This window comes from Ochotona princeps, chromosome 29, assembly GCF_030435755.1.
Source record: "Ochotona princeps isolate mOchPri1 chromosome 29, mOchPri1.hap1, whole genome shotgun sequence".
Lineage (NCBI taxonomy): Eukaryota > Metazoa > Chordata > Mammalia > Lagomorpha > Ochotonidae > Ochotona > Ochotona princeps.
In genome coordinates, this window is record NC_080860.1 from 19,050,607 (window position 1) to 19,078,107 (window position 27,501).

The 27,501-nt window shown below is 56.6% G+C and overlaps 1 protein-coding gene across 1 annotated transcript; it reads right to left on the reverse strand.

Annotated features, from left to right (window-relative positions):
* Positions 1–278: 278 nt before the first annotated feature.
* PPIL2 (peptidylprolyl isomerase like 2) lies at positions 279–27,041 on the reverse strand. Its single transcript, XM_004592042.2, has 20 exons — positions 26,849–27,041; positions 23,361–23,410; positions 21,172–21,217; positions 19,455–19,517; positions 18,706–18,757; positions 6,921–6,972; positions 6,041–6,132; positions 5,444–5,533; positions 4,779–4,854; positions 4,217–4,377; positions 3,762–3,837; positions 3,297–3,403; positions 3,086–3,175; positions 2,887–2,920; positions 2,556–2,673; positions 1,348–1,404; positions 951–1,023; positions 791–853; positions 574–710; positions 279–494 (listed from the first exon to the last, which is right to left on the reverse strand). The coding sequence occupies exons 1-20, from the start codon at positions 26,878–26,880 to the stop codon at positions 401–403; spliced, it is 1,563 nt and encodes a 520-aa protein (XP_004592099.2). The 5' UTR covers positions 26,881–27,041; the 3' UTR covers positions 279–400.
* Positions 27,042–27,501: the final 460 nt, after the last annotated feature.

A 27,501-nucleotide genomic window follows, 5' to 3' on the forward strand; every position in this document is an offset into this window, starting at 1 on the left:
GCACCAAGGCCAGGTCAGGGGTGAAGGTGGAGGAGGGGCATGTCTAAAGGCACTTGGTGGAGGGAGCCAATGTACTGGGGCTGCTGGGGGGCTCAGAGGAGGGGCCCCACGTGGGCACATTTGACCAATGGGTGTCACTGGGGTGGGAGCAGTGGTGGTCTTGGGGGAGAAGAGGACAGACGAGGATGCTCTGAGACCCTGCTCCTGCCAAGGCTCCAGGGCCATGGTGGGTCCATGAGCGAGGGCTACTAACCAGGTCCTGGCAGTCAGGCCCCCCGGGAGGGCAGAGTTCGGGCTCTGGCTGGACCAGCCTCGGAAGTTAGGCTACCGTGGGGAGAGCTCTTTCCTGGGGCTCAGCCCGGACCCCACGTTCCTACCGGGATCTGAGCAGCAGCCAGCACTACCAGGAGCTGAAGTCCCCAAAGCCCCGGCCAGGCTTCCTCTTGGCTGCTGGGGCCGCGGTGCTGGTGGACGGCTCCTCAGCCGCACGTCTCCTGCGGGGAGGATGCGTGAGCCCAGCCCCTTGCACGTCCCCTACCCCCTCAGGGCCGCCCCCCACTCCTCCTGCCTTACGTGGCAGCTGGGTTGATGTACTTCCCCACTCCCTGGCGGTACGTCTGGGGACCCTGGCTCCCAGGCTGAGACTGCGGGGTCTTGGCTTTGGCTTCAGGCTCCTCATCCAGCTGTGTTTTCTTGCGCTCCTCAGCGATCTGTGGAGGAGCAGGCCCAGAGCTGACCCAGAGCCTCGGGGCCTGTCCCCGCAAGGTGGAGAGCCCCACGCCCTCCTCACCTGGGCATCGGCCTCCTCGTAGGGGTCCACGAACACAGTGGTGGCCTCAATGCGAATGTCCGTCTGTAGCAAAGAGCAACCGGGTCAGCGATGGCAGGCTCGCCACCTCTGCCAGTGCTCCACCTGCGCCACGGCCCCAGCTGCCCCCCAAGAGGCATACCTTAGGGCGGTCAGTTTTGGGGTCACTCTCCACGTTCTCCATGGCTGTCAGTGTGTCGAAGCCCCCAACCACACTACGGCAAAGGGAGGAAGTGATGTGTATCCAGGGCAGGGTGCCCTGCCAGCCAGACCCCAAGCCCAACCAGGAAGGGGGCTGCAAGACACGCCATGCAGATGCCACTGGCTCAGGCCAGCATGGGCCGAGCAGCGGGCCACATGGGCAGGCGGCCTGAGCACAGCACCCACTGGGGAGGCCACACCACTGCCTGTGGAGTTTCCTGCTGCAGATGCAGCCCAGTGCCAGTCCCCCCGAAACTGTCAGGAGCTCCTGGCTTTACAAGAACTGCTTGCTGACCCTAACTCCACTCACACCCTAGGCATCTGCCTGTCCTGCTCACCGTCCAAAGATGGTGTGCTTCTTGTCCAGGTAAGCACAGGAGCGGAAGGTGATGAAGCTGTGGGGAGAACAAGAGAGCGGGGGCTGTACACAGAGCCCGCCAGTGTGTGTGTGTGTGTGCACATGGGACTGCGCGGCAGGTGCAACTATGCATAGTGGGCGAGTGTGTGTGTGCGCAGACACAAGTGTGCACAGCCCCACCTGCTAGGGGTGGATCCAGCCACACCAGCCCTGCATGGCTGTCTTGGGGAGGGGTGCAAGTGGAAGCCCACGACCACCCAGGGCTCCAAAACGGGAGGCAGGGTGCAGCGAGGCCGGGCAGGCTGGCGCATAAGAAGGAAAGCCTCTGGCTACCCTCTAGGGACATGCAGGGGTTAGAGGGGCAGAAGGCACACCGGGCTGTGGCCTGGGTGTGGGCGACCCTGAGCATGGGGAGGAGTGTCTAGCCTCTGGCGCTCACAGCCCCTGCCTGCCCCGACCCCCACACTGTGCTGTGTGCAACATGGCCACCACTACCTTCGAGCAGGAAGGGACATCGCCAGATGTCAGGAGGCCCCCAGTCCCGGCTCTTCCTGCCTTCTAAATCAATCTACCTTAAGACAAACCCACTGAAGAGCAGAGCACCTTCAGGATCTAAAGGGGTGAAGGTGACAGTGCCACAGTGGATTAAGCCACGGCCTAGAACCCTGGAATTCCATGTCGGCATCGGTTGAAGTCCTGGCTAATACACCTGGGAAAAACAGGGTAGGATGGCCCAAGTACCCGAGTCTGCACCCGTGTGGGAGACTGGGAAAAAACGCCTGGCTTCAGCCTGGCCTTGGCAGCCATTTGGGGAGTAAAGCAGATACAGACCTGTCTGTCTCTAGCTCACTCTTTCATATGAATAACTCTTAAAACCACAAATTCCTAATGAGTAGTTCTATATAGGGAGAAAAATCATTGCAGGGTAAAGGACACCAACGGAGGAACAGCCAGGCCACCTGCAGCCCCAGGACACACAGGACGAGTTCGCCCTCTCCTGGGAGCACCCGGCAACCTGGCATGCGCTCCTGCTGCCACCAACTCCTCCCAGCGCCCTTGCCGGGCCACCTGTACATCACTGCCTGCCCCTGGTGACGCAGGCTCCCTTCTGGACACCCAGGAGGCTGGCAGTGCCTCAGGCTGGGGAGGGGCAGAGAGGAGGCCCCTGCAGGTGCCCCATGTACTCACAACTGGGACTTGTTGCTGTTGGGCCCCGAGTTGGCCATGCTGAGGACTCCACGGCCCGTGTGCGAGAGGTTGGGCCGGAACTCATCTTTGAAGGGCTTCCCCCAGTATGACTCCCCACCTAGGGGAGTAAAGGGGGTGGTGGGCAGCAGAGAGCACCCCGGCCCCGCCGCGCCTGCCTGCCACACAGGCAGAGGCTGCTGCCCCAGGTCAAGGCCACAGGTCCCTGGTCCTGCTTCGGGCCTCCGTCTACCTGTAGGCACGGCCCACGAGACATCTGGCCTCCAGACACGGGGACGTGCCTGACTGTCCCTCATCCCACCCCACCACCTACCTGTGCCTGTGCCAGTGGGGTCGCCCCCTTGGATCTGCAAGAATAAAAGCCTGTGAGTGGGTTGTACCCAGAGCTGCCCAGCGCCCAACTCCCCACCTGCCAGACAGGTAAACAGGTGAAGGCAGAGGGGGCTGCTGTGCGGACCCTGTTCCCAGGGGTCTCCGGGTGCTCGCAGCCCCTCCCCGGCTGCCACACTCACCACAAAGTTGCGGATGGACCTGTGGAAGATGGTGCCATCGTAGTACTGCTTCTTGCACAGCTTGACGAAGTTCTCACAGGTCTTCGGTGTCTGTGAAGGAACCCGGTGACTTCTGTCACACAGGGCAACCACAGCACGGCCACAGGAGTCACGTGGGCCCAGGGTCCCTCAGCCCCACGCTGCCCCATGCTGCCCCCCTGTGGGCACGCACCAGATCGCAGTGCAGCTCGAGGTTGAGGTCACCCTTGTTGGTGTGCAGGCGCACGTAGCCCTTCTTCTTCACGAACTGGTAGCGCAGTACGTCCTCATCGATGGCAGCTGGGGGCGAGGCCTCAGCTCCGTACCCGCTCACCATCTGGGCAGCCACCAACCCCCATTGCCCCTGACATCGGACTGGGCATGCCAGAGCAGGACCCCAGCTCTGCAGAGCCCACGGGAGCCCGAAGCCAAGGCAGGCAGGTTCCCCGGGGCCCTACAGGAGGCACAGGGGTAGAGCCCTAGGCCAATGCGCACAGGTTTGCCTGGGCCCTACAGGACGTGCAGGAGTGACTGAGGGGGCGCAACCAGCCTGGCACCCCCAGCACCCTCCACCCCTACACAAAGCCCCTGCCTGACCCAGCCCTAAGGAGATGCTGAGGAAGGCGGCTGATGCCAAGGTGGCCTTTGGGGGCCCTACCTGCTTCGTGTGTGGTCTCAGGAATCATGGCAGTGGAGGTGAAGGACGCGCTGACCTTGCCCGTGGAGTAGTGGGCCTGCCAACAAAGACACGCTGCTCAGGCCTGGCAATGGGGCCCAGCAGGCGCAGGGACAGTTTCCTGCCTGTGGCCTGGAGGGCTAGAGCCACTGACTTGGGCCTCAAGTAGAGGTGGGTAGCCAGGATCAACCACACACCTCTACACCCCCTGTACTAGCCCTGACCCCAAGAGGCCACTGCCCAACCCACCGCAGAGCCCCAGCATGCTCGGGGCTCCTGGCATGGACACCACGCACCCCTCTTGCCTCCCTTAGGGAGCAGGCCTGAAGAGCAGGCATTCAAGGCTCCGAGACTGGGGGGACAACAGTCTGGGTATCCCAGCTGCTTCCCTGACTGGCATCCACGGGGCCCCACTGGGCGAGGCAGTGCCCACTCACAGCGTTCAGCTTGTCCACTTTCTTCTTCTCGGGCACTTTCATGGTGGCGGCCAGGACCTCGTCGCCCTTGAACTCCTTGTAGAGCTCCTGCAGCGTCTCCCGGGTCTCGGCGTTGGTGTTCTTCAGGTAGTAGCAGGGGTCCTGTCGGGCCTTCTCCTCATCTGCAGGCAGAAGCGGGCCCAGGGCCAGGGCTGAGGGTGCAGCCCCCCACGGCCGGCGCTGGGAAAGGCACACCCTGCGACCTCCCCAAGTGTCCCACGTGACCCCACAGCGCCACTGGCTGGGGTGGGGGCTGCACTGCATGTCACACGACTGCTCTCGCGTGTGATCAAAGGACAGCTCACCCTGGGGTCACAGGTCACGGCAGCCCTGCTTCTTGCCCACACTACTGCTACCCGTGTGTGTAGGGTGGCATGCCTTGTGGTGCCGCATGGCGACAGCCACAGCTCGGATTCACGGATCACCCACAGCACAGGCAAACGCGGGGCTTCCCTCTGCTCAGTGAGCCCCGGTCCCATCTCTCCCCACGACCACCCTCACACCAGACCCTACTGGGACATACCTGGATCCACTATTTTTATGTTATTCTTGACATGAAAGAAATTGGAGACATTGAACTTGTCCAGATTGGTGGGGTCCTACGGCAGACAGAATGCTCAACTCAGGACTGGGGCTGGGCAACAGGACAGGTGGTAACAGGCAGAACCCAGCCAGCTGCTCCCCAAACCCTGTTCCTCTACTCTGGGACGTGCAGCTGAGGAGCTGCGCATGTGGCCAGGGGTAGCCAGTGCGTACGTGACAGTCATGGAGCTGACGTCAGAACAGGAGAAGCCAGAGAGGGCCTGGCACCTGTGCAGGCTGCCCAGAGATCTCACACCTGCTGGCTCACTCTACAGATGACTGCAAAAGCCTGAGCTGGGCCAGCCTGAAGCTGGGAGCCAGGAGCTCCACTCAGGTTTCCCACGGGGGTGGCCGGGACCTGAACTGGACAGCACTTGCTGCCCCCGACAGGTGCATCTTGGCAGAAGACTGGAGCGGAAGGCGGAGCCAGGCACCAGCAGTCTAGTACCTAAACTGGTAACCTCCTGTGACTCCCAGAGATGGGTCCCTGATGCAGGGCGACACACCAATGCCACAAGAGGCAGACTGAGCGACTGGGGTAGGGAGGCAGTGAGAGCCGGAGGAGAGGCTGGGGCACACGGCCCAGCACGGGGACAGGTAACCCACCTGCAGGGTGATGATGTCCTGCCGGGAAAAGGGCTCATCGGTCAGCAGGTCCCGGAAGTTCTTGGCCTTGATGTTCAGCTGTTCCACAGCCTGCAGGAGGGAGCTGGGGTCACCGTGCCTGCCCCGGCTCTGGCTTGACAGCGTGCGGGGGCAAAGGCCTGTCACCTGCTGAACCCCAGCACCACCTGGACGGGAGCTGACTCGGGACCACAGGGTGGGGCACACATTGTGTTGAGCAGGGGGGGGGGGGGGCTTGCTGAGCCCCAGGCAGCGAGCAGAACCCAGCGCTCAGCACAGCTCCCAGCGGGCCACCGCACCCCGCGGGACATTTCACAGACCAGGCAGCAGGCTCAGGGAGGCGGCCAGCCCCGCAGGTCTCCGTTCTGTAGCAGGTCGGGGGTGCACTGAGCGTGCCCCGGGCCCAGCCCTGGCACTCCCTGCAGTGGACAGCACCTGGCCTAGCCTGCTCCTCCAATGCCCTGAGGGCTGTCCTCAGAGGCCAGCCCCTTCCCCAGGGCCTGACTGCTCCTGGGGTCCTGCCCCAACCCCCAGTGCCCCCTAAGCCACTGCACCCTGCTCTCGTCAGCAAGGACCCACCTCATAAGCATAGACGTTGCCGGTGGTCCTGACGGCCACGATGTGGGTGTTATTGGTGAACACAGTGAACAGCACGGGGCAGTGGTACTTCCCTGGAGGAAGTGGGAGGGGCACCCATCACTGCCCTGGCCTCAGAAAAGGAAGAGCACAGAACCCACAGTGGGCAGCCAAGGGGACAGCAGATGCTAGGCCGTCCATACCCCTACTCCTCCTGCGGCGCCCAGTTTCTGTTCTGCCCTCAGATAAACAGGTTCTGACTGCCCTGGTCCCCACGGCACACGCCGGCACACCCCAGCCTCCCTGCCACCCACCCACCTGCCTGCCTCCATGCCAGGCTCACTACAGCCAACGACCCTCAGTCCCCCAGCCAAGCAAACCCCAACAGATACACAGCAAAGGAAACCTCAGAGGCAGGTGGGGGTTCAGAAATTGAGAGGTTTAGGACACAGGTCATGGGCACTGGCTGGGCCTAGCCAGGATCCCATGTGGGTGCTGGTTCGTGTCCCTGCTGCTCCACTTTGGTCCAGCTCCCTGGTAATGGCCTGGGAAAGCAGCGGAGGATGGCTCAAGCACTTAGGCCCCAGCACCCATGTGGGAGACCCGGAAGCTCCTGGCTTTGGACCCAGCTCTGGCTGCTGTGACCGTGTGGGGAATGATCCAGTAAATGGAAGACATCTCTCCCTTTGCCTTTCAAATAGAATAATAAAACAAATCTTAAAAAAAAAAAAAGACACTACTTTGACCCCTCAGGAAATCCTCGGACATTAAACACAACAGCCCAATTCCATCAGAAGGAGGGCCTGGGTTTTAGGACTTGGCAAAGGCAGGACCCTGGGGTTGCACAGCCAGTTCTGCAGGTGGGGCCGAACGGGACTCTCACCCTCGCTGTTCTTGGTGAAGTTCAGCTTGATCAGGGAGCGCCCATCAAGTTTCTGGAAGATACCCAAGAAATAGGACGACTGGGGGGAGGGGTGTGGACACACACAGAAGGGGCTCAGGGTAGCCCAGATCTGGCGGCTGGGAGGGCTGGAAGGCCGGGAGGGGCCCCGGCAAGGCGGGCATCGGGAGGGCGGCTGGACACGCCAAGCCCGGCTCCTCGGGCAGCCTGCAGGCTGCGGGACCAGGCCACGGGCAGAAGGCTGGTCCTGAGCTGCGAGGACATTGAACCACCACTCAAAGTTACCACTGGCTCCTTTCCAGAAGCTAACCTGGGCGGGGACAACAAGGTGACTGCTTGTCACTCTGTGACAGAATTACTGACAAAGAACAAAATACCATGGGGGCGGAGAACAGAGAAAGCAGGCAGTCCTCCCAGAACGCCTGCAGGCCCCGCAGGTCCCGCATCCCCACACTCCACCAGCATCACATAAGGGGGCTGGCGCCACATGCTGCAAATGATGTCCCCGCTGCTCACAGTGTCAGTGTCCCATGTGGATGCTGGTTTGTGTCCCGGCTGCTCCACTTTCCAGCCAGCTCCGTGCTGACGCTCTGAGAAAGCAGGGAGGATGGCTCAAAGCCTTGGGACCCTGCACACACATGGGAGACCTAGAGGCAGCTCATGGCTCTGGGCTGCAGATCAGCTCAGCTCCGACCACTGATGTCACTTGGGAAGTAAACTAGACACAGATCTTTCTCTTTACCCGTCCTTTCTGAAAGTCCACCTTGCAAACAAAAACAAATGTAAGGGCCCAGCAAGATAGCCTAGTGGCTAAAGTTCTCGCCTTGCACATGCTGGGATTCTGTATAGGTGCCGGTTCTAATCCCAGCTGCTCCACTTCCCATCCAGCTCCCTGCTTGTGGTCTGGGAAAGCAGTCGAGGATAGGCCAAAGCCTTGGGACCCTGCACCTGTGTGGGAGACCCAGAAGAGGTTCTGGGCTCCTGGCTTAGGATCAGCGCAGCTCCAGCCATTATGGCCATTTAGGGAGTGAACTAGCAGATGGAAGCTCTTTCTCTCTCCTTCTTTGTAAATCTGACTCACCAATAAAAATAAGCAAATCTTTAAATAAGTATTAATTTTTTAAAATCTTTTAAAAAAAAGGCTACATTTGGGCCCGGTGGCGTGGCCTAGCAGCTAAAGTCCTCGCCTTGAAAGCCCCGGGATCCTATATGGGCGCCGGTTCTAATCCCGGCAGCTCCACTTCCCATCCAGCTCCCTGCTTGTGGCCTGGGAAAGCAGTTGAGGATGGCCCAATGCATTGGGACACTGCACCTGTGTGGGAGACCCAGAGGAGGTTCCAGGTTCCCGGCATCGGATTGGCGCGCACCGGCCCGTTGCGGCTCACTTGGGGAGTGAATCATCGGACGGAAGATCTTCCTCTCTGTCTCTCCTCCTCTGTGTATATCTGGCTATAATAAAAATGAATAAATCTTAAAAAAAAACTTTAAAAAAAAAAAAGGCTACATTTGTACTGAACATAGAGACGTTTTCCTGTCATTATTCCCTCAACCATTCAGTAACTATTTACCCAGCATTTAGAACACAGCAGGGCTCATCAATAACATACACATAATTTTTTCTAAAGATGGACTAGTTTACGTAAAGGCAGAGTTACACAGAGAGCGAGCTTCCATCGGCTGCTTCATTGCCCAGGTGGCTACAACATGCGGGCTGGCCAGGCTGAGGCCTAACACCAAAGCTTCTTCCGGGTCTCCCACATGGCTGCGGAGGTCCAAGCACCTAGGCCACCTTCTGCTGCCTTCCCGGGTGCGCTCGCAGGGAGCTGACAGGAAAGCAGAGCAGCCAACGGTGCCCATACGGAAGCCAGCACTGTAGACGGCAGGTTCACCAGCTACACTACAGCACCGGGGCAGGAGGCGGCGGCAAGGGGACGACAGAGCAGCTGAGCTGCACCAGCAGCCATCCCCGACAGGTGACAGCAGCCTGAGGGCCCTTTCAAAGAACCAAGGAAGCCAGGCACGAGTCCAGTTTCTGGTTCTGGTCCCCAAGGGTCAGGCCGTTCAGACCCAGGTTACACCTGCGTCCCATCCCAGGCTCTCTGGGCTCCGCACTCCAGCTTCCTGCTAACGCAGACCCTGGGAGACAGAGGTAAGGGTGCCAGCATTAGGGGCCCCTCCACCACCTGGGAGGCCTGGGTTCAGCTGCTGGCTGGAGGCATTTGCAGAGTGACCCAGCTGACGGGAAGTCCCTACAACAAAGCCAGAAGTCAAGAACAGCCACACGGCTCCTCCGCAGCTCCCAGAAGGGCTTCTTCACACCCTGCCAGGGGCCGGAGAGGGAGCCAAGGTCGAGGTGAGCCACAGCGACACTCAGTACTGCTCCGGGGACACAGGCCAAACCTGCAGGCCAACATCTACAAACTCCCCGAGTCAGGCAGCCAAGGGACGGCTTCCTGCAGCCCTCCCCAGCTTGCAGCGGATGGTGGGGCACAACTCAGGCTGTGGGGGAGCTCAGCTCGCACCTGCTGTGGTGAGACTGGTCCCCGGGTGAGCCCCAAGACTTCACGCCCCAGGCTTGCAGGCACAGCTCTCAGCAATCCAATCCACTCCCGACACAGCAGCTGTGTGGGATGAACCCAGGGGCTGGCGCCCTCTAGTGATCAAATAAGAACAACACACCAACAGCCAACCTGCGGCAAACTTCAACTCGGAGCAAATACCATCCAGCGCCAAGTGGGGGTCCAAAGAGAAATATGCAGATGGGTATTTTGTTTTGAAGATGTATTTAGTTTTATTGGAAAGTCAGATTTAAGGAGAGAATGAAATACAGAGAAAACTATCTTCCATCTGCTAGTACACTCCCCAAATGTCCGCAACTGCCAGAACTGAGTCAATTCAAAGCCAGGAGCCAGGAGCCTCTTCCGGGTCTCCCAGGTGGGTACAGGGTCCCAAGGCCTTGGGCCGTCCTCAACTGCTTTCCCAGGCCACAAGCAGGGAGCTGGATGGGAAGTGGAGCTGCCGGGATTAGAACCGGCGCCCATATGGGATCTTGCAAGGTAAATATTTAGCCACTGAGCCATCACACCAGGCCCAGTTTAGAATTTTTTAGAGGCTAGGCACAAAGCCAGATGAAGAAGACACACCCAGGACACTTTTTCACCACCCTGGGGTCTCTAAGGTGTCATCAGGGGACCGCCCCCTCTCCCCAGGAGCTGATGTGGCTTGACAGCAAAGTGTGGCCTTCTCATCACCTCCCCTGAGGACGCAGGAGGAAAAAAAATATTTGTCCCACCTTCCTCCACACTTCGACCCTCCTCACCCTAATCGAGGTCCACACTGGTGAGCATTCCTCTCAATTACGTAAACAATCTTCAGAATAAAATTCATCTTTAAGAGACCTTTGGCCTGCTGGCACTCCCACCCCAAATAGCCACAATGACTAGGGGTTGGCCAGGCTTAAGTTAGGAGCTTCACCCAGGTCCAGGAAGGGGTCCAGGAAGGGGTCCAGGAAGGGGTCAAAAGTGCACCATCGCAGGCTAAGCTATGGCCTACAATCCCTGCACCCCAGTTCAAGTCCTGGCTGCTCCACTTCCTACCCAGCACCCCACTAATGCCCCAGGGCAGCAGTAGAAAACTGCCCCATTATTTGTGCCCCTGCAACTCAGGCGAGAGCCCTAGAAGAAGCTCCTGGCTCTACTCTGACCTGGCCCACAGTCCACTGTAGCCATTTGGGGAATCATAAAATGGAAGATGTCTCTGGGTCTCTTGGGTGGATTTCAACTAAAAATAAGCCAACCTTAAAAAAAACACACACACACACACACACAACAACAAAATAACTGAGCAGATTTTGAAACCCCACAGAAGGCACCGGCAGCGTAACAAGTCTGTGTCTACGGAAGGCAAGGCTCCCACCTGCAGCATGGACTTCACATCTGGAAACTGGCTTGAGTCCTGGCTGCTCCGCTTCCTATCCAGCTCCCTGTTTGTGACCCTAACAGCTGGCAGGCATCCTGGGCCTAGTTAATGCCAATTGTGTGTATTTGTGTGTGTGTGTGTAAGATTTATTTATTTTTCTTAGAAAGGCAGATATACGGAGAGAAGGAGAAACAGATATGAAGATGTTCTGTCCACTGGTTCACTCCCCAAGTGACTACAACGGCCAGAGCTAAGCCAATTTGACGCCAGGAGCTGCTTCTTCCAGGTCTCCCACATGGGTGCAGGGTCCCAAGGCTTTGGACCGTCCTCAACTGCTTTCCCAGGCCACAAGCAGGGAGCTGGATGGGAAGCAGGGCCGCAGGGATTAGAACCAGTGCCCAGGGCCCAGTGGCGTGGCCTAACGGCTAAAGTCCTCGCCTTGAAAGCCCCGGGATCCCATATGGGTGCCGGTTCTAATCCCGGCAGCTCCACTTCCCATCCAGCTCCCTGCTTGTGGCCTGGGAAGGCAGTCGAGGACGGCCCAAAGTGTTGGGACCCTGTACCCGTGTGGGGGACCAGGAAAGAGGTTTCTGGCTCCTGGCTTCAGATTGGCGCAGCACCATCCGTTGCACACACTTGGGGAGTGATTCATTGGACGGAAGATCTTCCTCTCTATCTCTCCTCCTCTCTGTATATCTTACTTTGTAATAAAGAAATAAATACATCTTAAAAAAAAAAAAAAAAAGAACCAGTGCCCAAATGGGATCCCAGGGCACGCAAGGCACCAGGCCCACCAACTCTGTATTAACTGGATCAGTGTGCCAGCAGAGTTGCGTTTGTTTGTTTTTTTTTAAGGACTTGGGGCAATGGGGGAGCAGTGCCCATAACACCAACCGGAGCACCTGCCGGCCAGGGCCACCTCACTACTATTACTGCCACCTTAGTGGGGGGCCAGGGCCACCTCACTGCTATCACTGCCATACACACGAGGAGGGCGAAGGAGTTAGGAATAAACCATATGGGGACACGGAAGACATGTTCAACACGTATGAAGTAACATCTAGGGGCTTCCACACACCAGGCCATGCTCAGCAGGTCATCAAGGGAGCTGGGTAAGGGCACAGAGCGGATGGGAAAACCTGGAGGGCCTCCCTGGACCAACACAGTCGCTGGCATGCAAGAGCCAGGGCTAGCATACAACTGGGCCGAGTTTGGTTGCAGCACCGCCCAGTGCCTGCAGGAGCCATGTTCCGGGAAAGGCCTGGCAGGCATTCTTTGCAGTTACTCCAACTAGGCCGCAGCACCTGCTGAGGCACATGAGGGCTGAGGCTGGTGATAAGACTGGCTGGACTAGGACACAGAATCTACCTATAAAGGGTTAGGGCTGAGCCCGGCGGCGTGGCCTAGCAGCTCAAGTACTCGCCTTGAACACACGGATCCCATATGGGAGCCGGTTCTAATCCTGGCAGCTCCACTTCCCATCCAGCTCCCTGCTTGTGGCCTGGGAAAGCAGTCGAGGACGGCCCAAAGCCTTGGGACCCTGCACCTGCATGGGAGACCCAGAAGAGGCTCCTGGCTCCTGGCTTTGGATCAGCGCTGCTCTGGCCATTGCGGCCGCTTGGGGAGTGAATCATTGGATGGAAGATCTTCCTCTCTGTCTCTCCTCCTCTTTGTATATCTGACTTTGCAATAAGAATACACAAATCTCAAAAAAAAAAAAAAAGTGGGGGCTAGAACTGGGGGCAGGCCAGGCCAAGCACTACGAGGCTGCTTCACCCACCGACAAAAGCCATGGCTGGGAGCAGGCACGACCAGGCTAGGTTACAGCACCCACAAAAACCAAGACTAGAGGCAGCTTCTTTGCATCACCCTTATTAGGCTCAACACCCACAACTGTATGCAAGAACCCAGGCCGGGAGCGGCCAGACCAGGTTAGGATGCAGCACCTGCCATCAAATGCAAAATCCAAGCATGGAGGCAGGATGTACTAGGCTCGGCCACAGCACCTGCCAACAAGGGCTGGGAATAGGGGTGGGCCGGGCCGGGATAGGCTGCGGCACCACTGGCATGTGTGAGAACCAAGGCTGGGGGCAGGCCTGCTAAAGGTTCAGTGGGGCCCCCTAAGTAGGTCTCAGTACCCACCAGTGCACACTAGAACCAGGGCTCAGGGTGGACTGGGCCAGGCTAGGTCACAGCACCCACCAGCACGTGTGAGAACCAGCTCTGAGGACCTCCCAGGGGGGGCTGCTTATAGGGTTCTCCAACTAGACCACTGCATTCAATCCCCAACCTCAGGGAAAACCACACAGACATGTGGTCCAATGTGCTGCAGGACGGGGGCACCTCCACTGCTGCCCCTTGCGCAAGAAAGGAGAGCAGGGCCTAGTGGCTAAAGTCCTCGCCTTGCACATCCTAGGATCCCATACGGGCACCAGTTCATGTCCCAGCAGCCCCACTTCCCATCCAGCTCCCTGTTTGGGGGCTGGGAAAGCAGTCCAGGATGACTTGAAGCCTAGGACTGCATAGAAGACCCAGAAGAAGTTCCTGACTCTTGCCTTCAGATCAGCTCAGTTCCAGCCATTGTAGCCACTTGGAAAGTGAATCTGCAGGTGGAAGATCTTCCTCTCTCTGTCTTTCCTCCTCCCTGAATATCTGCCTTTGCAATAAGAATAGATAAAATCTTAAAAAAATAAATAAATAAAAAGAGGGGGGGCTGGCACGATAGCGTAGTAGTTGAACTCCTTCCCTTGAATGCCGGGATCTCATATAGGCACAGGTTCTAAACCAGGCAGCCCTGCTTCCCATTCATCTCCCTGCCTGTGGCCTGGGAAAGCAGTCGAGGACGGACCAAAGCCTTGGAACCCTGCACCTGTATGGGAGACCCAGAGGAAGCTCCAGGCTCCTGGCTTTGGATTGGCTCAGCACCGGCCATTGCGGTCACTTGGGGAGTGAATCATCGGATGGAAGATCTTCCTCTCTGTCTCTCCTCCTCTCTGTATATCTGACTTTCCAATATGAACAAATAAATAAAATCTTTAAAAATAAAGAAAAGAGGGCCTGGCGGCGTAGCCTAGCGGCCAAAGTCCTCACCTTGAACGCGCCGGGATCCCATGTGGGTGCCGGTTCTAATCCCAGCGGCTCCACTTCCCATCCAGCTCCCTGCTTGTGGCCTGGGAAAGCAGTCGAGGACGGCCCAAGGCTTTGGGATCCTCACCTGCGTGGGAAACCCAGAGGAGGTTCCTGGTTCCTGGCTTCGGATTGCCGCAGCACCAGCCGTTGCGGCTCACTTGGGGAGTGAATCACCGGATGGAAGATCTTCCTCTCTGTCTCTCCTCCTCTCTGTATATCTGACTTTGTAATAAAAATAAATCTTTAAAAAAATAAATAAAAATAAAGAAAAGAAAAGAAGCAGAGCATACCCAGATTCACATAAAAGACAAGACAGCTGGCTCATCTAAGCCAACAGATTTCAGGTACTTCTCCAAGGATGGCGAGAGCAGGCCCACCTGCTCCAGCACTCCAGGCCCACCTGGGTCTGTGGGCACCCTGGGGCAGACATGGGCAGCCAACAAACACAACAACTTCTCTGAGCAGCCAAGATCATCAAGTAACACCCTCAGGACATTCTTCCCTCCCCTGGGGTTTCTAAGGCAGGTCAAAGTCCTCTCTGTCCCCTGCACTAATAGGGTCTGACAGCAAGGAGCAGGACACTTTAATCCGCCCACCCTCCCAAAGGAAGGAAAATGGAAACACGTGTTTCACTGGCCTTCCCCCTCCCCCGCCCACGATTCCAACCACCTCCACCCTAATCAGAATCCCACATGGGTCTGCACCCCCACCTTTGAAATAAATATAAAGACAAAATAAAATATATTTCTTAAGTTTCTGAACAGAGAACCCTAGATGTAAAACCAAGCCAGGTCTGAAGTTGGGAGCCAGGCGCTTACTCCATGTCTCCAACGTGGGTGCACGGGCCAGAGCCCTCGGGTTGTCCTCCACCACTTTCCCTGGTGAATTAGCAGGGTGCTGGAACAGAAGAGGAGCGGCTGGGATACGAACCAAAGGCCACAGAATGCCTGCCCCACAGGGAGACTGCCACACCACTGTGCCAGTCCTGGAAGGTCAGCATTTCAGTCAATGATACTTGGTCTCAGTGGCAAAATCCTCACCTTACACATGCTAGGATCCCATATGGGCGCCAGTTCATGTCCCGGCTGCCCCGCTTCCCATCCAGCTCCCTGCTTGTGGCCTGGGAAAGCAGCAGAGGACGGCCCAAAGCCTTGGGACTCTGCCACCGTGTGGGACATCCAGAAGAGGCTCCTGGCTTCAGTTTAGCTCGAGTCCAGACACTATGGCCACATGGGGAGTGAAACAGCAGACGGAAGACCTTTCTGTCCCTCCTTTTCTTTGTCAAGCTGCCTTTCCAATAAAAATAAATCAATTTTTTTCTTCAATAAAAAAATGAATCTTAAAAAAAAAAAAAGGGAAAATTAATGCTGAACGTGGCATCGTGTTGTATCACATTCCCTCCTGATGTTCCTGGAAAAAGCAGTCGAGGACAGCTCAAGCCCCTGGGCCGTGGGAACCATCATGGGAGACCAAAAAGAAGCTCCTGGCTCCTGGCGTTAGCTTAGCCCAGACCCAGCTGTTCCGGCCATTTGCAGAGTGAACCAGCAGACAGATGGGAGAACTCTCCGTTAACTCTCCCTTTTGAATACGTAAATCATTAAAAGGGAAACAAACAAAAAATCCCTGCATATCCACATGTATCCATCTTCCACCATATACAAAACCCAACCCAAAATGGATGAAAAATACAAATGTTAGACCTGAAAACACGGGTAAAACACAGAGAACACACCGGAACACGCTGCAAAGGGCAGGGATTTCACGGCTAAGACCCCAAAGGCACAAGAAACTAAAGCAAAAACAGAACATGGCATTTCATCAAGCCAAAAAGCTTCTGACAACAAAACAGACAACACAGAGAATGGGAGGAAACATTAGCCAGTTCTACATCTAACAAGGGGACATCACCAGTTCACATAAAGAACTCAATTCAAGAGAAAAGGCACTGTGGGACAGCAGGTAAAGCCGCCGCCTGTGGTGCCGGCATCCCATATGGGGGCTGGCCTAAATCCAGCTACTCCACCTCTTTTATTCATTTTTTAAGATTTATTCCTTGGGGTCTAGCATGGTAGCCTAGCAGCTAAAGTCCTCGCCTTGCATTTGCCAGGATCCCACCTGGGCACTAGTTCTAGTCCCGACTACTGCACTTCTCATCCAGCTCCCTGCCTGTGGCTTGGGAAAACAGTGGAGGACTGCCCAAAGCCTTGGGACCCTGCACCCGTGTGGGAGACCCAGAAGAGGCTCCTGGCTCCTGGCTTCGGACAGGCACAGCTCCGGCCGTTGTGGCCACTTGGGGAGTGATTCAGCAGACAGAAGATCTTCCTCTCTCCTCCCTCTGTATATCTCACTTTCCAATAAAAAAAGTAAAATAAAATAAATCTTTAAAACAAAGAGCAAAGAAACAAATAAACCCATTTTCAAATGGGTAACAGATCTAAACAGGTATTTTTTTTTTTAAAGATTTACTTATTGGGCCTGGCAGTGTGGCCTAGCGGCTAAAGTCCTCGCCTTGAACACCCTGGGATCCCATATGGGCGCCGGTTCTAATCCCAGCAGCTCCACTTCCCATCCAGCTCCCTGCTTGTGGCCTGGGAAAGCAGTCGAGGACGGCCCAATGCATTGGGACACTGCACCCGCGTGGGAGACCCGGAAGAGGTTCCAGGTTCCCGGCATCGGATCGGCGCGCACCGGCTGTTGCAGCTCACTTGGGGAGTGAATCATCGGACGGAAGATCTTCCTCTCTGTCTCTCCTCCTCTCTGTATATCTGACTTTATAATAAAAATAAATCTTAAAAAAAAAAAAAAGATTTACTTATTTATTTTTATTGTAAAGTCAGATATACAAAAAGGAGAGAGAGACAGAGAGGAAGATCTTTCACCTGCTGGTTCACTCCCAGGTCACAAGCAGGGAGCTGGATGGGAAGCAGAGCCACTAGGATTAGAACCGGTGCCCATATGGGATCCTGGCACATACAAGGCAAGGACTCTAGCAGTCAGGCTACTGCGCCGGGTGCCTGAACAGGTATTTTTCAAGGAAAAATACACAAATGGCCCATGAAAAAATGTTCAACATCACCCATGTGGGCTGAGTTACAACCTAACAAGGACTCAAGGAGTCTCCCCAGAGGGGCTGTTAACAGCCACCAGTGCTGGTGAGAGCTGGGGCTGGGGACTGGCCTGGTCTGATACCTGCTGGTGGGCACCAGAGTTGTGTCTGGGGACAGGCTGAGTTGGGCCATTACACCCACTGGTGCACATGAGAGCCAGGTCTGGGGAACAGCCTAGGCCTGAGGGTTCCAGGGATTGCGTCAGTGGGTCACCATACCTGCCAGTGTGCATGAGCCGGGTCAGACCTCTACACTCGCCAGGACTTAAGAACGGGGCTGGAGGCTAACCTGCAGACCACCCCATTCCAGCTTCACACTAGCAGATACGAACGAGAGAGGGCAGAGAGCAGTCTGGAACAGGTTGTAGCACCCGTTGAGAAGTGCAAGAAACAGGGCCGGCAGTGAGCAGGTACAGTGACCTGGTCAGGAGTGGCCCTTGAATTGCATGAGTACCTTCGACCGACCAATCTCAGGAAACACCTGTTCAACCACAGAACACAGGTTGCAGGACTGGACCACCCCTGCTGTTCACTCCAGAAAAATGAAGAAGAACACACCTAGATGTCCATGACAGACAAGAGAGCCAGTTACTCTAGCCCATCCGAGGAGACCCCAAGGACCTCTGCACAGCAGGGGCCGAGTGCCGCGGAAGCAACTGGGCCTGTGGACACCCTGGTGAACAGCCAACAGGCTGCAGAGCTCACACAGAGAGAACAGCGAGGAGCCCCTGGGAGGATACGCATCATCTCTGATAGCATGACCATTCCGGTCACCCCAGGACACTCCACCTGCAACACAGAGGCCCCTGAGGTGGTGTCAGCAGCCCACTCCCGTCCCTGCACTAACACAGGCAGACCACCAGGACCGCACACCCCCTCCCCATCCACAGACGCATTCTCTCCACCCCTACCGGGGGCTCACACAGCTCCCCACCCCTCACCTCGAGAGGGAACATGAAAAACATTAATGGCCAAGAAAAGTCAGCAGGACAGCTCCTTGATCTGTGCCCAGCCCAAGCCCTGAAATCAACCATCATGGACACAAGTCGCTGACCCAGAAGCGAAACCTCTGAGTGCTCATGGGGGATAAAGAGAGTGTCCTCATGAAAAAAACAAATAACAACAAAAACAAAAACAAGTGATAATTTTTTCTTTATGAGACCACGTTATAGTTAGACGGGAAAAAGGAACCTGCATAGTAGGTTATGCCAGTGCACACCAACAGCCCAGCTCAGAAGGCCGGCCGGAGTCCCAGCTGCTCCACTTCCGATCCAGCTCTCTGCTGATACACTCAGAAAGTGGCGGAGGGTGGCCCTAGTACTGGGCCTCTGCCACCCACGTGGGAGGCCCAGATAAAGGGTTAGGGCTCGCACAACGTTCCTCCATGGGATGCTGTTGCTGTAGGTGCTGGCATCACCCACTGTGCCCAAACACTGGCTCCCGTGACTACGCTTTCTGAAGCACCTTCACACAGGTATTCCTGCAAGTACATGGGCAACCCTCTGTGGAAAAGGACAGGAGGGCACGACCACCACCAGACCAAAGCGAAGGCACGAGCCCCGATTCTGCAGCACCCTTCACGGAGGGCCACCCCGCGGTCCCCCGGCCACCTACCTCCCCATTGCTGGGGTTGGTCCCGTACTTCTTCAGCCAGGGAACGATGTTCCTGAGGGAGGAGAGAGACGAGGCATGAGACCGGTCGGCACTGCTGCGGGCTGGGGCCAGCAGAGGCACTGTGTTCCATTCCGCCCAGGGACTGCCCGCAGTGCTGGGAAGACAGGGAACCAGCGGGCACGGGGCTGCCACACCACACACCCACCCCAGGCACTCCAGAGTAGCCAGGTGGCCAGCAGCTCCCACACCATACTCCCAGGCTGGCCTCAGCCATGTCGTTCAACTCAGACGGAAGAGCCCAGGCTGTCCGACTGGCTCTGCATTTCCTACAAACCTTTTCAGATGGTTCAGAAACGCCACACAGTGACGGGAGTTGGCGAGTGCTGGAACACAGTGCCAGACATGGCACTGCCAAGACCAGCCATGGCACAGGACTGACTCCCCATCCTGGTTCCGCCACCAGCAGGCCAGACACTCTCAGGACACAAGCATAGCAGGTGCACCGTGAGAATGCTGGGACCCCCACAAGTGGCAGAGATTTGCAGCCTCGTTCCAGGTGGCCATGGCCAGTGCTGCCGCCACATCCCCGGCGCCTGGGTCTCCTAAAGGATCCTAGGGCTCCCAAGGATGCTGAGACCAGGGGCATGAGTTCGGCACTGCCTGGAGCTATGAACCCTCAAGCTGGCCCAATCGCCCCTTCCCTATAGGCACGTGGGTGTAGATGAGGTCAGAATTCAAGACCGACTCACAGCAAGTCGAAGACGACGCCTTCAGGGGTGCAGACAGGGTACACGAAGGGCTGTAGGGAGAGACTGTGGAAAGAAGGGGTCAGCCCTGGTCAGCGGCCAGGCAGGCCAGGCACACCTCCAGCTGGCCCGGCCACCACCCCACATGGCTCCTGGGACGCCTGCCTTTGGCCTCCAGCCTCTAACAGTTGCAGGGGCCCCATGCTGGCTTCCAGAACTCAGGGTGACCCTGGATACACGCCCCCAAAGCTGCCTCTGGCCAAACTGCAAGCACCAGGTAAAGGCCCTGAGAGTTTCCCAGGGGCAGCCTCTGCATGTCCTACGATGGGAATCCTGTCACAGTCAAGTCCAAGGGAGTCCCCAGCGGTGGCCTTGGATGACAGGACCAGCATTCCCTGTCTGAGCTCAACAAGGCTTCTCTGCGGAGGCTGCCTTGCCCACTCTCAGGAGTGTCTAGGGGTCTGGGGGTGCCCTGCCTGTACCAGATCATAAATAATAGCCCCTTAGATGTCCGAGGGCCGGGCACTTGTCCCAGTCAGGACCGGAGTCCCTGAGAGCCTGGGACAGCTCTGAAATGAGGACCTGGGTGTGGAGGAGGCCGGGCCACAGAGTCTCCCGCCTGTGGAGCGTGAACAACAGAGCCCACAGGTAAGGAGACAGCACATCTGGTGAACCCCGTCACACCAGGACCCCCTCACCACGCCACGACACCCTCGTCACACCAGGACCCCTCGTCACACCAGGACCCCTTGTCACACCAGGACCCCCTTGCCACGCCATGACACCCTCATCACACCAGGACACCCTCATCATACCAGGACCCCTTGTCACACCAGGACCCCCTTGCCACGCCATGACACCCTCATCACACCAGGACACCCTCATCATACCAGGACCCCTCGTCACGCCAGGACCCCCTCGCCACGCCAGGACACCCTCATCACACCAGGACCCCTCGTCACACCAGGGCCCCTCGTCACACCAGGACACCCTCATCACACCAGGACACCCTCATCACACCAGGACCCCTCGTCACACCAGGACCCCCTCGCCACGCCAGGACACCCTCATCACACCAGGATACCGTCATCACACCAGGACCCCTCATCACACCAGGACCCCTCGTCACACCAGGACCCCTCATCACACCAGGACACCCTCATCACACCAGGACCCCTCGTCATGCCAGGACACCCTCGTCACGCCAGGGCCTCTTGTCACACCATGAGAGGCTGCCTCCATGGCACAGCACATTAAGCCACTGGCCACAAAACCAGCATCCCATACAGAAGCTAGTTCAAGTCCCAGCTATTCTACTTCCGATCCCACTCCCTGCTAATGCACCCGGGAAAGCAGTAGAGAGTGGCCCAAGTGTTTGTATTTCTGCACCAGCAGGAGACCTGGAACAAGTCCCTGGCTTCTGACTTCGGCCTGGCCCAATCCCAGCTGTTAGGGTCACGTGGCGATAACTCACTCTCTCCCCAGTTCTCTCTGCCTTTCAACTAAATAATTCTTAAAGATGAACTAAAAAGGGAGTTAAAGGACAGTGCAAATAAATATATACAACGACCATGGACTGGCCACGCCATGGGGCTCCCCCCGGCAGAAAACATCTGGATGGGGGAGCCCAGAGAGAACCCGGCAGGCACCGCAGAGTTCAGGCTCCTGTTCGCTGCGGAGGAACACCCCCAGGGAAACAGCCAGCTTGCCAAAAACTTACCTGCAGTGGTCGAACGGCAGTCGCCGAAAATTGGATTGTGGGAGATCTGTTGAAAGGGAAAGAATAGGTAGAAAACTGGCTCTGGGGACCCCGTTTCCCCTCCGTGCCCTCCCTAGGCTCAGCTACCTTTTTCAGTGATGCGGGTACCAGTTCTTGGCCCAGCACCCACTGCTGGGGGCAGAGTAGAGCCCAGGACAGGAGCACCCACTTTCTGACTCACGTGAACATCAGCTCAGGCACCCGACCCGGCAGCCTGGACAGCTGTGGGTGTCATCCTTTCACTCTTTACCTTAGTAAGAGGAAAATCTGATCTTTTAAGCTATATTTAAAAATAATGATAATAATTGGGGCCGTTGCACAGCAGTTTAAGCCTCTACTTGCTGTGCCTGCATCCTATATGGGCACCGGTTCACATCCCTGGCAGCTCCACTGCCCATCCAACTCCCTGCTTATGGACCTAGGGAGGCAGCAGAGACAGCCCCTGCACGTAGGGGAGACCTGGAAGAAGCTCCTGCCTCCTGGCTTCCAACAAGCCCAGCTCCAGTTACCTACTGGGAGACTGAACCAGTGGATCGAAGATACCTATCTCTCCTTTTCTATCAAAAACAAATAAACCGGGCCCGGCGGCGTGGCCTAGCGGCTAAAGTCCTCACCTTGAAAGCCCCGGGATCCCATATGGGCGCCGGTTCTAATCCTGGCAGCTCCACTTCCCATCCAGCTCCCTGCTTGTGGCCTGGGAAAGCAGTCGAGGACGGCCCAAAGCTTCCCGACCCTGCACCCGCGTGGGAGACCCGGAAGAGGTTCCTGGATCGGCGCGCATCGGCCTGTTGCAGCTCACTTGGGGAGTGAATCATCGGACGGAAGATCTTCCTCTCTGTCTCTCCTCCTCTCTGTATATCTGACTTTGTAATAAATAAATTAAAAATCTTAAAAAAATAAATAAATAAATAAACCTTAAAAAAAAAAATGGGCCTGGCAAGACAGCCTATGGTTAAATCCTTGTCTTGCAAGCACCAAGATCCTATATGGGTACTAGTTTGGGTCCCAGCTGCTCCAGTTCCCTTATGGCTCCCTGCCTGTGGCCTGGAAAAGCAGCAGAGGATGGCCCAATACCGTGGACCCTACACCCACACGGGAGACCTAGAAGAAACTGCTGGCTCCTGGCTTCGGGTCAGCTCAACTCTAGACGTTGTGGCCACTTGGAGAGTGAACCAGTGAATGGAAGATCTTTCTCTCCTTCTCTCTGCATATCTGCCTGCCTTTCTCATAAAAATAAACCTTGGGCCTGGCAGCGTGGCCTAGTGGCTAAAGTCCTTGCCTTGAATGCACCAGGATCCCATATGGGCGCCACTTCTAATCCCAGCAGCTCCATTTCCCATCCAGCTCCCTGCTTGTAGCCTGGGAAAGCAGTCGAGGACAGCCCAAATCCTTGGGACCCTGCACCAGCGTGGGAGACCCGGAAGAGGTTCCTGGTTCCTGGCTTCAGAGCAGTGCAGCACCGGCCGTTGCGGTCACTTGCAGAGTGAATCATCGGATGGAAGATCTTCCTCTCTGTCTCTCCTCTCTCTATATATCTGACTTTGCTATAAAAATAAATTAATCTTTAAAAAAAATACTACAATTAGATCAAAATAAGAATTTAATTAGAAAAAAAATCACCGCACGGGCCCGACAGCATGGCCTAGCGGCTAAAGTCCTCACCTTGAACACGCCGGGATCCCATATGGGCGCCAGTTCTAACCCCGGCAGCTCCACTTCCCATCCAGCTCCCTGCTTGTGGGCTGGGAAAGCAGTCGAGGATGGCCCAAGGCCTTGGGACACTGCACCCGCATGGGAGACCCAGAAGAGGTTCCTGGTTCCAGGTTTCAGAGTGGCACAGCACCGGCCGTTGTGGTCACTTGGGGAGTGAATCATCGGATGGAAGATCTTCCTCTCTGTCTCTCCTCTCTCTATATATCTGAATTTGCAATAAAAATAAATTAATCTTTTAAAAAATACTACAATTAGATCAAAATAAGAATTCAATTAGAAAAAAAATCACCACATGGATGAGGTGCTCAGTAGGCTGCTGCGTGCAGCGTCTGCGTTTCTGTCCGCCATCCCCGTTCCTGGCTCACTGGAGGACGAGGCCAGCCTTCCTGACGGCCAGCCCCTAACCCCACAGAGAGGACAGCAATCCCACGCCTTACCTGGCTTCTTGCCGCCATAGAAGTGAGTGTATTCCGCACAAGTAATGTACCTGAAGGGGGCAGAGAGACAGACAACAGCTCACTCTGCTGCCACCTCCCTCATCCACATCCTCATCACTGAGAGGCGCAGATGATGTGGGAGCTGGTGCCACTGCACAGCACACTAAGCCTCTACTGGCAGTGCCGGCATCCCACATGGGTGCTCATTGCAGTCCTGGCTGCTCTACTTCCAATCCAGCTCCCTGCTCATGCGCCTGGAAAGGCAGCGGAGGATGGCTCAAGTCCCTGGGCTCTTACATCCACAAGGGAGACCCGGAAGAGGCTCCTGGCTTCAGATCAGCGCAGTTTTGGCTGGTGCAGCCATTTGAGGAGTGAACCGGTAGGCGGGAGATCTCTCTTCTGTCACTCTGCCATTTTTCTTTTTTTTTAGATTTATTTTCATTGGAAAGTTGGATATACAGAGAGGAGGAGAGAGAGAAGACCTTCTGTCCAATGATTCACTCCCCAAGTGACTGCAATTGCCAGAGTTGAGCTGGTCCGAAACCAGAAGCCAGGAGCTGCTTCCAGGTCTCCCACGCAGCTGCGGGATCCCAAGGCTTTGGGCCATCCTCGACCACTTTCCCAGGTCACAAACAGGGAGCTGGATGGGAAGTGGAGCTGCCGGGATTAGAACCGGCGCCCATATGCGATCCAGGTGCATGCAGGGCAAGGACTTTAACTGCAAGGCTACCATGCCGGGCCCACTCTGTCTTTCAAATAAAAAAGAAATGAGGCCCAGCATGGTAGCCCAGTGGTTAAATGCCAACCTTATATACATCAGGATCCCATATGGGCACAAGTTCATATCCCAGCTGCTTGTGGCTTGGGAAAGCAGTAGAGGACGGGACTCTCCACCCACGTGGGAGACTCAGAAACTCCTGGTTCCTGGCTTCAGATGAGCTCAGTTTTGAGGTTGTGTCAAACTGGGGAGTGAGCCAGTAGATGCAAGTTCTCTCTGTATCTCCTTCTCTCCGTATATCTGCCTTTCCAATAAAAATAAACAGAAAAATATAATTTTAAAATAAAAAAAGAAATAAATCTTTGGAGCCCGGCGCTGTGACCTAACAGCTAAAGTCCTCGTCTTAAACACACTGGGATCCCATATGGGCGCCGGTTCTAATCCCAGCAGCTCCACTTCCCATCCAGCTCCTTGCTTGTGGCCTGGGAAAGCAGTCGAGGACGGCCCTCTCTGTATATCTGACTTTGTAATAACAATAAATAAATCTTAAAAAAGAAATCTTTAAAAGTAAAAACTGATGACAGACATTTTGTCATTCAGCAGACATGGATGGAACAGACGAACAGCCTTGCCTGGCTCCAAGGGAAACCCTGTGAACTGATGTAAGAATGACAGTGAGTGGGGCTACACCCACGAAGACTGCAGGGCAGCAGGCCAGCCAGGACAAGAGGGGCATGGTGAGAGGGTACTGGGGTGCTGTGGACCCCAGTGGGAGGTGACACAGGATGGTGGCCAGGCAGGCAAGCCTGGACGATGGGGGTTCCCCATGGCCCACACTCAGCAGGTGGCACCCAATGCAGGCAGATAGGTCACAGCAGCAGCAGCAGCAGTGGCTCCGAAGGGGAAGAGAACAGCAGGGCCTAAGGAGTTGTTCAAACTCCACCGAGGGCACAGTGGCGGATGAGGTGAGAAAGAAGGCCCAGCTCGTGAGCAGTCAGCCCAGTATAAGGTGAGATGACCCAGCTGGTGATCCTTTGGGCACTGAAACCCCCACCCAGCCCGCAACACACTGCTTTGCTTGTTTTGCTGTTGTTTTTGTTTTTAACATTTACTTATTTTTGTTGGAAAGGTAGATTTACATAGAGGAGGGTCAAAGATCTTCTATCCACTGCTTCGCTCCCCAATGCTCGCAATGGCCAGAGTTAAGCCAATCCGAAGCCAGGAGCCAGGAGCTTCTTCTGGGTCTCCCATGTGGGTGCAGGGTCCCAAGGCTTCGGGCCGTCCTCTACTGCTCTCCTAGGCCACAAGCTTGGAGCTGGATGGAACGTGGAGCAGCCAGGACATGAACTTGTGCTCATACCACATGCCAGTGCCACAGAGTGGGGGATTAGCCAGTGGAGGCACAGTGCTGACCCAGGGAAATGCACTTCTTACAAACCACCTGGCTCAGCCCCGTGGGTCCTAAACACGCCCACAGCATGAACAAGACAATGAGCCCCCCCCACCCCCCAGCTCAAGCAGCTGGACGGGACCTGTGCTCCCTCCCTCCTGTCCCGCACCACTACCAGATGCTGGCCTAGCCCTGGCCAAGATCAAAAGTCCCACAGCCAGCTGATGCTGACACCGCTTTCACACCACTGGAAAGCCAAAAGAGAGAAACAAAGAATGGTGCCAGAGTGTGGTGGGCGTGACGGCGGAGAGTGCTGAGCTGCCACTCCGAGACAGCCCCCCAACCCTACATGTCACACATCCCGGGAGGAGGTGCCAGCTGCTCCACTCCTGACCCGGCACCTGCCCCCGCTGATGCACCTGGGACGGGCAGAGCACCACGGCCCAGGCTGCAGGATCCCTGCCACCCCCCCCGGGGGACATGGACCAAAGAGATCCCTGGCTCGGTCAGCCCTGGCTACTGCGATAGTGACCCGGGGGATGGAAGACCTTTGTCTCCCTTCCGTCATTCTGCACTTGACAGGAACACATCCATGCATTTTTAAAAGTTTGGGGAGCTGGGCCCAGCGGCGTGGCCTAGCGGCTAGAGTCCTCGCCTTGAAAGCCCCGGCATCCCATATGGGCGCCGGTTCTAGTCCCGGCAGCTCCACTTCCCATCCAGCTCCCTGCTTGTGGCCTGGGAGGGCGGTCGGGGACGGCCCAATGCATTGGGACACTGCGCCTGCGTGGGAGACCTGGAGGGGGTTCCTGGTTCCCAGCATCGGATCGGCGCGCACCGGCCCGTTGCGGCTCACTTGGGGAGTGAATCGTCGGACGGAGGGTCTTCCTCTCTGTCTCTCCTCCTCTCTGTAATAAAATAAATATATAAAAAAAAGTTTGGGGAGCTGCTTAGGGGATGACCACGAAAGACCATCAGCAGAGAGCACAGGTGGGAGACCGGGAGGAGGGTCCAGCAGCCCAGCCGGAGATACAGCAAGGCCACTCAACAAGAAGCACAGGCGGGACCCCGGGTCCCCAAAAGCGGGAGGTGGAAGCGGGTGGAGGTGGGAGGGTGTGTTCCACCCTGTCACAGGCTGCCGCCTGAACCCCACACGGAGACCCCCGGCACGCCGACCCGTCACTCCACTTCTGGACGACAGCTGGACAGGCACCCCGGCGGCCGGAGGGCATTCACCCCGGCCTGGACAGTGGACAGTGGACAGCGGGCAGGGGCTCCGGGCAGGAGGTGACGGACGGGCGACAAGGGGGACATGGGTCTGGGAGGGAAAGGAAGGGCTACGCCAAGCCCCGGACAGGCGCCCCCGACGAGTCCTGGACTTACATCTTGTCCTTCTGGTGCTGTCGTTTTCCCATGGCGGCGAGGGCAGCGGCGGGACCAGCGAACGCAGAAAATCCACTGCCCACCACTAGCCAGCCCGCAGACGCCGCCGGATCTCGGAGCTACTTCCGGGTCCCGAGGCCCACGCCGGAATCGGGCGCTTGGCATGCCGGGAACTGTAGTTTTTCCACCAGCCAACCGTTGCTAAGTGCGCATGCTGGCTCGTGCAGGCCTCGCTGGGGACGCGCTGTGGGATTCGCCAGCCATGGGCGGTCGCGCTAGCATGGAGCCTTGGCACTGCTGCGTTTAGGCTGCCCAGCTGCGGTTCAATGCCATGCCCGTTCAAACACACCCTGGGGTAGCAGATCTTAAAAAAAAAAAAAAAAGCTTCCTCCTTTCCCCCTCCCCATATCGGCTCCCTCTCCGCAACAGGTGGTCCTCATTGAGCCTGTATCCTGAGCCACATGGGGCCACTCCAGGCCCCTGGCTGACCCCGGCCAACCACAGCTTTTGAACACCTCCTGTATCCCCTGACTCGCAATGATACATTTTGCTAGCGCTGGAAACTCCTGATCTGGTCTCAGATTTAACCTATTGGGTAAAAAGCAGATTTTTTTTTTTTTTTTTTAAGCTGATCTGGCATCCACTAGTTCACT